The 12,376-nt window shown below is 39.2% G+C and overlaps 1 protein-coding gene across 12 annotated transcripts in view; it reads left to right on the top strand.

The window, feature by feature from the left end:
• Positions 1–12,376, top strand: part of LOC139381237 (neurexin-1a-like) — a 749,117-nt gene that overhangs the window by 7,144 nt on the left and 729,597 nt on the right. Inside the window, exon 2 of one of the 12 annotated variants that reach the window (XM_071124712.1) lies at positions 882–899. The exons of the other annotated variants lie outside the window; for them this stretch is intronic. Within the exon in view, the coding sequence (XP_070980813.1) occupies positions 882–899 (18 nt within the window). The remainder of the gene's footprint in view (positions 1–881; positions 900–12,376) is intronic. 12 annotated transcript variants of the gene reach the window in all.

Raw genomic sequence — 12,376 nt, 5'->3', positions numbered from 1 at the left:
CAACTGTTCAAAGGAGACTGCGTGAATCAGGCCTTCATGGTTGAATTGCTACAAAGAGACCACTACTAAAGGACACCAATAATAAGAAGAGACTTGCTTGGGTCAAGAAACACGAGCAATGGATATTAGACCGATGGAAATCTGTCCTTTGGTCTGATGAGTCCAAATATGAGATTTTTGTTTCCAACCGCCGTGTCTTTGTGAGACGTAGAGTAGGTGAACAGATGATCTCTGCATGTGTGCTTCCCACAGTGAAGCATGGAAGAGGAGGTGTGATGGTGTGGGGGTGCTTTGCTGGTGACACTGTCTGAAATGTATGTAGTATTTAAGGCTCATTTAACCAGCATGGCTACCACAGCATTCTGCAGCAATACACCATCCCATATGGTTTGCGCTGAGTGGGACTATCATTTGTTTTTCAACAAGACAATGACCAAAACACACCTTCAGGTGTAAATGCTATTTGACCATGGAGAGTGATGTAGTGCTGCATCAAATGACCTGGCCTCCACAACCACCCGACCTCAACCCAATTGACATGGTTTGGGATGAGTTGTACCAGCAGAGTGAAGGAAAAGCAGCCAACAAGTGCTCAGAATATGTGGGAACTCCTTCAAACTGTTGGAAAAGCATTCCTCATGAAGCTGGTTGAGAGAATGCCAAGATGTCTTCACTATTATTCTACAATGTAGAAAATAGTAAAAATAAAGAAAAACCCTTGAATGAGTAGGTGTGTCCAAACTTTTGACTGGTACTGTAAATTTACATTTGAGTAATTTAGCAAAAAACTCTTATCCAGAGCAAATTACAACCTACATCGATAACTATATGAGACAACCACATGTCAAAGTCAAAGTAAGTATGTTTTTTCCTCATTAAAGAAGTTATCAGCAAAGTCAGTATAAAAAAAGGTGAAAACCATTTTTCTTAATTGTTTTATGAGGGAATAGGACAGGTATCCTATTGGTGATGGTGGTGGTGTTGATGATGGTGGTGGGGATTGTGGTAATGGTGGTGGTGTTGTTGGTGGTGGTGACGATGGTGGTGGTTGTGATGGTGGTGGTGGTAATGATGGTGGTGGTGATGTTAGTGGTGGTGGTGTAGATGGTGATGGTGGTGTTGATGGTGATGGTGGTGGGGATTGTAGTGGTGTTGATGGTAGTGGTAATAGTGGTGATGGTGGTGGTGGTGGTGATGGTGGTGACGGTATGTGATACATTCTATACTATAGGCAGATACTTCATTGTATTGAAATCGGCAGGATAGCACAAGCCAATACTACTCTGACTGGCTGAAAAAAAGACACAGATTTCGTGACTATTTGAAATCATACACAAACCATTGACATTTCATATGAGAAATACTGATAATCTGCCATGTCATATTAACATAATACAATCTGTTTTAAGGTGGCCTCCAACATGTTGCGCCACAATTAAGTATTTTCTCTGAAATGATTCATTCTGATAGAATACTGTGGTTTGGGATTTATCTTTTGAGCAGCATGGCGGCGAATGTGGTAACCCAATTCTGTCCAACCTAGGTGTGGTGACGTACTTCCCTACAGTGAAGAGAGGAGTTGGAGACAGTAGTGAGGAGAGAAGGCAATGAGAGGGAAGAGAGAAGAGGACAAGGATATGAGAAAGAAAAAAGGGAGGAGAGGAGAGAGGGAACAGTAAAAATAAGTTGGAAGGGGAGGGGGGAGTGACATCTAAAAGAAGCTGTCTGGAACTATATTTAGTCCATGTGACTTTGACAGAAAAGTAGTTGGCTTTCAACAAATTGTCAAAATGAATAACGCTATAAAAATACTGTAATTAACAAAGGTGTATGTGGTAAACAAGATGTCAAAGAGCCAAACACCTGTCAAGATAATTATGGTGGCAGGAAATGTACAGTACCAGTCAAAAGTTTAGAGATAACTTTTCATTCAAGGCTTTTTCTTTATTTTTACTATTTTCTACATCACAGAATAATAGTGAAGACATCAAAACTATGAAATAACACATATGGAATCATGTAGGAACCAAAAAATGGTTAAACAAATCAAAATATATTTAAAATGTTATATTCTTCAAAGTAGCCATCCCTTGCCTTTATGACTGCTTTGCACACTTGGTACTCTCTAAACCAGCTTCACCTGGAATGCTTTTCCAACAGTCTTGAAGGAATTCCAAAATATGCTGAGCACTTGTTGGCTGCTTTTCCTTCACTCTGCGGTCCAAATCATAACAAACAATTTGGGTTGAGGTCAATTGGGTTGAGGTTGGATGATTGTGGAGGCCAGGTCATCTGATGCAGCATTCCATCACTCTCCTTCTTTGTCAAATAGCACTTACACAGCCTGGAGGTGTGTTAGGTCACTGTCCATTGGAAAACAAATTATAGTCCCACTAAGCACAAACCATATGAGATGGCATATCACTGCAGAATCCTGTGGTACAGTGGGTTGCTAAAGTATTCACCCCCTTTGGCATTTTTCCTATTTTGTTGCCTTACAACCTGGAATTAAAATAGATTTTTGGAGGGTTTGTATCGTTTGATTTACACAACATGCCTACCACTTTCAAGATGCAAAATATGTTTTTATTGTGAAACAAACAAGAAATAAGACAAAAAAAAACTGAAAACCTGAGCCTGCGTAACTATTCACCCCCAGAAAGTCAATACTTTGTAGAGCCACCTTTTGCAGCAATTACAGCTGCAAGTATTTTGGGGTATGTCTCTATTATCTTGGCATATCTTGCCACTGGAAGTTTTGTCCATTCTTCAAAGCAAAACTGCTCCAGCTCCTTCGAGTTGGATGGGTTCTGCTTGTGTATAGCAATCTTTATGTCATACCACAGATTCTCAATTGGATTGAGGTCTAGGCTTTGACTAGGCCATTCCAAGACATGTAAATGTTTCCCCTTAAACCACTCAAGTGTTGCTTTAGCAGTATGCTTAGGGTCATTGTCCTGCTGGAAGGTGAACCGCCATCCCAGTCTCAATTCTCTGGAAGACTGAAACAGGTTTCCCTCAAGAATTTCCCTGTATTTAGCGACATCCATGCTTCACTGTGTGGATGGTGTTCTTGGGGTGATGAGAGGTATGGGGTTTGCGCCAGACATAGCGTTTTCCTTCATGGCCAAAAAACTAAATTTTAGTCTCATCTGACCAGAGTATCATCTTCCATACGTGTTGGGTGTTTCCCACATGCCTTTTGGCGAACACCAAACATGTTTGCTTATTTTTTTCTGGCCACTCTTCCATAAAGCCCAGCTCTGTGGAGTGTACAGCTTAAAGTGGTCCTATGGACAGATACTCCAATCCCCACTGAGGAGCTTTGCAGCTTATTCAGGGCTATCTTTGGTCTCTTTGTTGCCTCTATGATTAATGACCTCCTTGCCTGGTCTGTGAGTTTTGGTCGGCAGCCCTCTCTTGGCAGGTTTGTTGTGGTGCCATGTTCTTTCCATTTTTTAATAATGGATTTAATGGTGCTCCGTGGTGTGTTCAAAGTTTCTGCAGTATGTACACACCAATTTTCTTTTATTATTATTATTATTTTTTTTTTTAAACAACTTTTTTTTTTTCATTTCACTTCCCAAATTTGGACTATTTTGTGTATGTCCATTACATGAAATCCTAATAAAATTCCATTTAAATTACAGGTTGTAATGCAACAAAATAGGAAAAATACTTTTGCTCGGCACTGTAAACATGTTGGTTAAGTGTGCCTTGAATTCTAAATAAATCACAGACAATGTCACCATCAAAACACCGCCACACCATCACACCTCCTCCTCCATGCTTCATGGTAGGAACCACACATGCCGAGATCACCTACCCTACGTCTCATAAAGACTTAGCGGTTGGAAACAAAAATGTCAAATTTGTACTCACCAGACCAAAGGACAGATTTCCACCAGTCAATTGTCCATTGCTTGTTTTTCTTGTCCCAAGCAAGTGTCTTCTTCTCATTGGTGACCTTTAGTATTGATTTCTTTGCAGAAAATTGACCAAATTGACCATGATTCACACAGTCTCCTTTGAACAGTTGATGTTGAAATGTGTCTGTTACTTGAACTCTGGAGCATTTATTTGGGCTGCAATTTCTGAGGCTGGTAACTCTAATCTATTGTCTGCAGCAGAGGTATCTCTGGGTCTTCCTTTCCCGTGGCTGTCCTCATGACAGCCAGTTTCATCATAGAGCTTGATGGTTTTTGCGACAGCACATGAGGAAACTTTCAAAGTTCTTGACATTTTCTGCATTGACTGACCTTCATGTCTTACAGTAATGATGGTGTGTCCTTTCTCTTTTCTTATTTGAGCTGTTCTTGGCATAATATGGACTTGGTCTTTTACCAGATAGGGCTATTTTCTGTATACCACCCCTACCTTGTCACAACACAACTAATTGGTTCAAATGCATTAAGGAAAGAAATTCCACAAATTAACTTTTAACAAGGCACACCTGTTAATTTAAATGTATTCCAGGTGACTACCTCATGAAGCTGGCTGAGAGAATGCCAAGAGTGTGCAAAGCTGTAATCAAGGAAAATGGTGGCTACTTTGAACAATCTCAAACATAAAACATTGTTTTTTTTTGTTTAACACTTTTTTGGTGACAACATGATTCCATATCTGTTATTTCATAGTTTCGATGTCTTCGTTATTACTGTACAATGTAGAAAATAGTTTCAAAAAAATGAATATCAGTAGGTGTGTCCAAACTTTTGACTGTTACTGTATATGCTAAGATGACATTTAGAGCTATACGTGCGAAAATGCTAGGTGAGTAACTGTAATTGACTCTTATTCTCCATACATCACACTGTCATATATTTAAATAGCTTTTATTTAAACATACCTCTTTTTCAAGGGAAACCTCCTGATATGCAGGTATTATTGTAGTCTATTGCATTATAAGGAAATAGAGATACTGTGTACATACATACCCCTGCTTTCCCGCAATCTGTATCATGTAATGTAACAGAGACAATGTCAGCCTAATGGTATTTGGTGATGTACAGAGATAAACAGAGATGATACTGTTAGTTAAACAGATATGATACTGTTAGCTATAGGGAGATGATATTGTTAGCTGAACAGAGATGATATTGTTAGCTAAATAGATATGATACTGTTAACTCAGCAGAGCTGATACTATTAGCTATAGAGAGATGATACTGTTTGCTAAATAGAGATGATACTATTAGCTATAGAGATATTATACGTTAGATAAACATAGATTATATTGTTAGCTAAACAGAGATGATACTTTGAGCTAAACAGAGATGATACTGTTAGCTATAGAGATATGATACTGTTAACTCAGCAGAGATGATACTATTAGCTATAGAGAGATGATACTGTTTGCTAAATAGAGATGATACTATTAGCTATAGAGATATTATACGTTAGATAAACATAGATTATATTGTTAGCTAAACAGAGATGATACTTTGAGCTAAACAGAGATGATACTGTTAGCTATAGAGATATGATACTGTTAACTCAGCAGAGATGATACTATTAGCTATAGAGAGATGATACTGTTTGCTAAATAGAGATGATACTATTAGCTATAGAGATATTATACGTTAGATAAACATAGATTATATTGTTAGCTAAACAGAGATGATACTTTGAGCTAAACAGAAAATATACTGTTAGCTATAGGGAGATGATAATGTTAGCTATAAAGATTAGAGGTCGAGCTATTAATCGTCATGTCCGAATAATTAGGGCCGATTTCAAGTTTTCCTAAAAATCGGTAATAAAAATCTGCCTTTTTGGACGCCGATTATGGCCGATTACTTGCAATTCACGAGGAGACTACGTGTCGGGCTGACCACCTGTTACATAAGTGCGGCTTCAAAAGGACCTTGTGTCTGCAAGGAGCCAAGGTAAGTTGCTAGCTAGCATTAAACTTATCTTATAAAAAAACAATCAGTCTTCACATAATCACTAGTTAATTACACATGGTTGATGATATTACTAGGTTAACTAGCTTGATCTGCGAACTGTGTGAAGACCATTTCTTCCTAACAACGACCGTAATTAATTTGCCAGAATTTACATAAGTATGACATAACATTGAAGGTTGTGCAATGTAAAAGCAATATTTATACTTAGGGTTGCCACCCGTTCGATAAAATATGGAACGGTTCCGTATTTCACTGAAAGAATAAACATTTTGTTTTCAAAATGATAGTGCCCGGATTTGACCATATTAATGTCCAAAGGCTCGTGTTTCTGTGTGTTTATTATATTGTAATTATTTACAGTATATGATTTGATATTTGATAGAGCAGTCTGACTGAGCGATGGTAGGCAGCAGCAGCCTCGTAAGCATTCATTCAAATAGCACTTTACTGCGTTTGCCAGCAGCTCTTAGCAATGCTTGAAGCACAGCGCTCTTTATGACTTCAAGCCTATCAACTCCTGATATTAGGCTGCCAATGCTAAAGTGCCTATAAAAATGTCCAATAGTCAAAGGTATATAAAATACAAATGGTATAGAGAGAAATATTCCTATAAGTCCCATAATAACTACAACCTAAAACGTCTTAAAACTTCTTATGGCTGAGATCCAGCTAACGGGATCGATATGACAACAGCCAGTGAAAGTGCAGGGTGCCAAATTCAAACAACAGAAATCTAATAATTAAAATTCCTCAAACATACAAGTATTTCACACCATTTTAAAGAAGTGTTATACATGTAACTTTAGATAAACTTCTCCTTAATGCAACCGCTGTGTCAGATTTCAAAAAGCTTTACCGAAAAAGCACACCATGCAATAATCTGAGTACAGCGCTCAGAGACCAAAACAGATATCTGCCATGTTGTGTAGTCAACAGAAGTCAGAAATAGCATTATAAATATTCCCTTACCTTTGATGATCTTCATCAGAATGTACTCCCAGGAATCTCAGTTCCACAATAAATGTTTGATTTGTTCGATAAAGTTCATAATTTATGTCGAAATACCTCCTTTTGTTACCGCGTTTGGTAAACAAATCCAAACTCACGACACGCGTGCAAGTCCAGCGAAAGTACGGACGAAAAGTCCAAAATGTTATATTACAGGTCGTAGAAACATGTCAAACGAAGTATAGAATCAATCTTTAGGATGTTTTTAACATAAATCTTCAATAATGTTCCAACCGGAGAATTCCTTTGTCTGTAGAAATGCAATGGAACAGAACTCGCTCTCACGTGTGCGCGAGACTGAGTTCGTGGCTCTCTGCCAGACCTCTGACTCATTCACCTCTCATTTGCCCGCACTTCACAGTAGAAGCATCAAACAAGGTTCTAAAGACTGTTGACATCTAGTGGAAGCCTTAGGAAGTGCAATATGACCAATATCCCACTGTGTATTCGATAGACCGAGAGTTGAAAAACTACAAACCTCAGATTTCCCACTTCCTGGTTGGATTTTTTTCTCAGGTTTTTGCCTGCCATATGAGTTCTGTTATACTCACAGACATACTCAAAGAGTTTTAGAAACTTCAGAGTGTTTCCTATTCAAATACACTAATAATATTCCTTTATATTAGCTTCTGTGACTGAGTAGCAGGCAGTTTACTCTGGGCACCTTATTCATCCCAGCTACTCAATACTGCCCCCAGCCATAAGAAGTTAACTGGGAATTTTGAAGACATGTTAAAAGGAACCACCAGCTTTCATATGTTCTCATGTTCTGAGCAAGGAACTTAAACGTTAGCTTTTTTACATGGCACACATTGCACTTTTACTTTCTTCTCCAACACTGTGTTTTTGCATATATAAACCAAATTTAACATGTTTCATTATTTATTTGAGACTAAATAGATTTTATTTATGTACTATATTAAGTTAAAATAAGTGTTAATTTTTCTTTCAGTATTGTTGTAATTGTCATTATTGCATATATATATATATATAAATCATCTGATTAATCGGTATCGTTTTTTTTTTTATTCTCCAATAATCGGTATCGGTATCGGCGTTGAAAAACCATAATCGGTCGACCTCTAATAGAGATATGGGACTGTTAGCTATAGAGAGATGATACTGTTAGCTATAGAGAGATGATTACTGTTAGCTATAGAGAGAGGATACTGTTATCTATAGAGAGATGATACTGTTAGCTATAGAGAGATGATAGTGTTAGCGATAGAGATATGATACTGTTAGCTATAGAGAGAGGATAGTGTTAGATATAGAGACATGATACTGTTAGCTAAACAGAGATGATACTGTTTGCTAAATAGACCTGTTAGCAAATGGTGGTTCTCAATGTGCCCTGTGAACTGAAAAATACATCTAAATGTACTGATTTAAATTTAGACATGGTTTTCATCCAAAGAGGGAAGCACCTCTTGCATAGATGGATTCAATCTATTTTATTAGCCAGTTGGGGCTGAAAAGGAGAGTAAAAAGGAGGGATAGACTATCTGGGCAAATGTTTCCTGGCCACACATAGACTATTATCGTTCATTACGCTGCTAGCTATCATCAAAGAATCCAATCCAAGTTAAGCCGTAATATGATAATGTTTTTTTTCGGGCAGAATGTTCTCGGCATTTATTACAGAATGAGGCTAAATCACTTGTATTAATAAGTAGAACTATGACTGAGGGCAAGGGAATTTTTTCCTGGATTCTGAACTGATAAACTCCATTACACCATTGTTTCACTGTAAATAAACCCTTTAGGATATTTAAAAGTTTTGTATTGACAGATATGGATCAGAATATGAGATGGGGATATAAAGGAGAGGGATACAGGAGAGAAAATGTGTGGCGGAATGGGGGATTGAGCCGCAGCCTCCAGGGGCAGCCCCATTGTATATGTAGACTTGGCAGTCTATGACTAGGGTGGCTGTAGTCTTTGAACATTTTCAGGGCCTTCCTCTGTAGTGCCTTGAGGTTGGAGGCCGAGCAGTTGCCATATCAGGCAGTGATGCAGCCAGTCAGGATGCTCTCCATGCTGCAGCTGTAGACTGGATCAGTTTGAATTCCAGGTTAACAGAATATACTGACTAACAGGGAAGTCTGCCTTTTGCTGTACTTTATGCTCATATTTTATTTATTAGATTTTTTTCAACTTTATTTTAACAGGTAGGAAAGTTGAGAACAAGTTCTCATTTACAATTGCGACCTGGCCATGATAAAGCAAAGCAGTTCGACACATACAACGACACAGAGTTACACATGGAGTAAAACAAACATACAGTCAATAATACAATATAAACAAGTCTATATACGATGTGAGCAAATGAGGTGAGATAAGGGAGGTAAAGGCAAAAAAAGGCCATGGTGGCAAAGTAAATACTATATAGCAAGTTAAACACTGGAATGGTAGATTTGCAGTGGAAGAATGTGCAAAGTAGAAGTAAAAATAATTGGGTGCAAAGGAGCAAAATAAATAAATAAAATAAAATAAAATAAATTCAGTAGGGAAAGAGGTAGTTGTTTGGGCTAAATTATAGGTGGGCCATGTACAGGTGCAGTAATCTGTGAGCTGCTCTGACAGCTGGTGCTTAAAGCTAGTGAGGGAGATAAGTGTTTCAAGTTTCAGAGATTTTTGTAGTTCGTTCCAGTCATTGGCAGCAGAGAACTGGAAGGAGAGGCGGCCAAAGAAAGAATTGGTTTTGGGGGTGACCAGAGAGATATACCTGCTGGAGCGCGTGCTACAGGTGGGTGATGCTATGGTGACCAGCGAGCTGAGATAAGGGGGGACTTTACCTAGCAGGGTCTTGTAGATGACATGGAGCCAGTGGGTTTGGCGACGAGTATGAAGCGAGGGCCAGCCAACGAGAGCGTACAGGTCGCAATTGTGGGTAGTATATGGGGCTTTGGTGACAAAACGGATGGCACTGTGATAGACTGCATCCAATTTGTTGAGTAGGGTATTGGAGGCTATTTTGTAAATGACATCGCCGAAGTCGAGGATTGGTAGGATGGTCAGTTTTACAAGGGTATGTTTTGCAGCATGAGTGAAGGATGCTTGGTTGCGAAATAAGAAGCCAATTATAGATTTAACTTTGGATTGGAGATGTTTGATGTGGGTCTGTAAGGAGAGTTTACAGTCTAACCAGACACCTAGGTATTTATAGTTTTCAGAGCCATCCAGAGTAGTGATGTTGGACAGGCGGGCAGGTGCAGGCTGCGATCGGTTGAAGAGCATGCATTTAGTTTTACTTGTATTTAAGAGCAATTGGAGGCCACGGAAGGAGAGTTGTATGGCATTGAAGCTTTCCTGGAGGGTTGATAAGACAGTGTCCAAAGAAGGGCCAGAAGTATACAGAATGGTGTCGTCTGCGTAGAGGTGGATCAGAGACTCACCAGCAGCAAGAGCGACATCATTGATGTATACAGAGAAGAGAGTCGGTCCAAGAATAGAACCCTGTGTCACCCCCATAGAGACTGCCAGAGGTCCAAACAGCAGACCCTCCGATTTGACAAACTGAACTCTATCAGAGAAGTAGTTGGTGAACCAAGCGAGGCAATAATTTGAGAAACCAAGGCTGTCGAATCTGCCGATGAGTTTGTGATGATTGACAGAGTCGAAAGCCTTGGCCAGATCAATGAATACAGCTGCACAGTAATGTTTCTTATCGATGGCGGTTAAGATATAGTTTAGGACCTTGAGCGTGGCTGAGGTGCACCCATGACCAGCTCTGAAACCAGATTGCATAGCAGAGAGGGTATGGTGAGATTCGAAATGGTCGGTAATCTGTTTGTTGACTTGGCTTTCGAAGACCTTAGAAAGGCAGGGTAGGATAGATATAGGTCTGTAGCAGTTTGGGTCAAGAGTGTCCCCCCCCTTTGAAGAGGGGGATGACCGCAGCTGCTTTCCAATCTATGGGAATCTCAGACGACACGAAAGAGAGGTTGAACAGGCTTGTAATAGAGGTGGCAACAATTTTGGCAGATATTTTTTTAGAAAGAAAGGGTCCAGATTGTCTAAACCGGCTGATTATTAGGGGTCCAGATTTTGCAGCTCTTTCAGAACATCAGCTGACTGGATTTGGGAGAAGGAGAAATGGGGAAGGCTTGGTCGAGTTGCTGTTGGTGGTGCAGTGCTGTTGACCGGGGTAGGGTAGCCAGCTGGAAAGCATGGCCAGCCGTAGAAAAATGCTTTTGAAATTCTCAATTACAGTGGATTTATCAGTGGTGACAGTGTTTCCTATCTTCAGTGCAGTGGGCAGCTGGGAGGAGGTGGTCTTATTCTCCATGGACTTTAGTGTCCCAGAACTTTTTTGAGTTAGAGTTGCAGGAAGCAAATTTCTGCTTGAAAAAGCTAGCCTTGGCTTTTCTAACTGCCTGTGTGTAATGGTTTCTAGCTTCCCTGAAAAGCTGCATATCACGGGGGCTGTTCAATGCTAATGCAGAACGCCATAGGATGTTTTTGTGTTGGTTAAGGGCAGTCAGGTCTGGGGAGTACCGAGGGCTATATCTGTTCCTGGTTCTAAATTTCTTGAATGGGGCATGCTTATTTAAGATGTTTAGGAAGGCATTTAAAAAAAAAAAAACAGGCATCCTCTACTGACGGGATGAGAGCAATATCCTTCCAGGATACCCCGGCCAGGTCGATTAGAAAGGCCTTAAAACAAGAGCACCCTGGAAATCCCTTCCTTGTATGTTAACAGTACAGAAAAAAACATTGTCTCCACAATTGGTTTGTATTTAGAAATCACACATTTGTACGGGAGAGTGGGGTAAGATGAGACACCCTTTATTTCTAGGCAACCAAACACCAAACGTATCAATTGAGCAAATATTTAGGAAGAGGTCATCATTCCCTGTCTCTGAAAGTCTCTAAAAGAAGAAACTACATGGAAAAAGAGGTAAGCAAGTTATGTCCAAAAAACTGATTTTTACCAAGTCAAATGAATTTCTTGTGTGAGGTTTCATGATGCTTGTATCTAAAGCAAAGTGTGTATTTTTAAGATGGTTTATATACATCAGGTTGGGTCTCTATAGTGTGGGCTAATATAGTAAAAATATTTGCCTTGGGGTAAGTTGAGCCAATGGCAAGTTGAGCTAATGTAATTGTTTTGCTGGGATATGAGGTAACAACAGGGCTTGGCCTATGTTAAAAATGTTATTTTTTTAAGTACAACGTGTTTGTTAGGTGTTAAGCCTGTGGTAAAAGATGCTTAAAATGATTAAAAGACAAAAAGCAATAGTAATTGTGTTGAATTGTGTTTGGTAAATAAAGATACTGTAGTAGTAATATTTACCTTACCCTGTTCCAAAACTGGTGTAAGTTGTGCCAAGGGTCATAGTCAATCGATCAATAATAAAATAATACTCTTAGCAAAAATGTTTATCTTTAATTTACAATCAGTAGAATCTATGAGAATAGAAAGGTTCAGATTTTTTGTGAAACATCACAGCACA

Source organism: Oncorhynchus clarkii, chromosome 23 (genome assembly GCF_045791955.1).
Source record: "Oncorhynchus clarkii lewisi isolate Uvic-CL-2024 chromosome 23, UVic_Ocla_1.0, whole genome shotgun sequence".
Lineage (NCBI taxonomy): Eukaryota > Metazoa > Chordata > Actinopteri > Salmoniformes > Salmonidae > Oncorhynchus > Oncorhynchus clarkii.
Note: the sequence above shows the minus strand (reverse complement) of the source record. Positions and strands in the feature narration are given on the sequence as shown.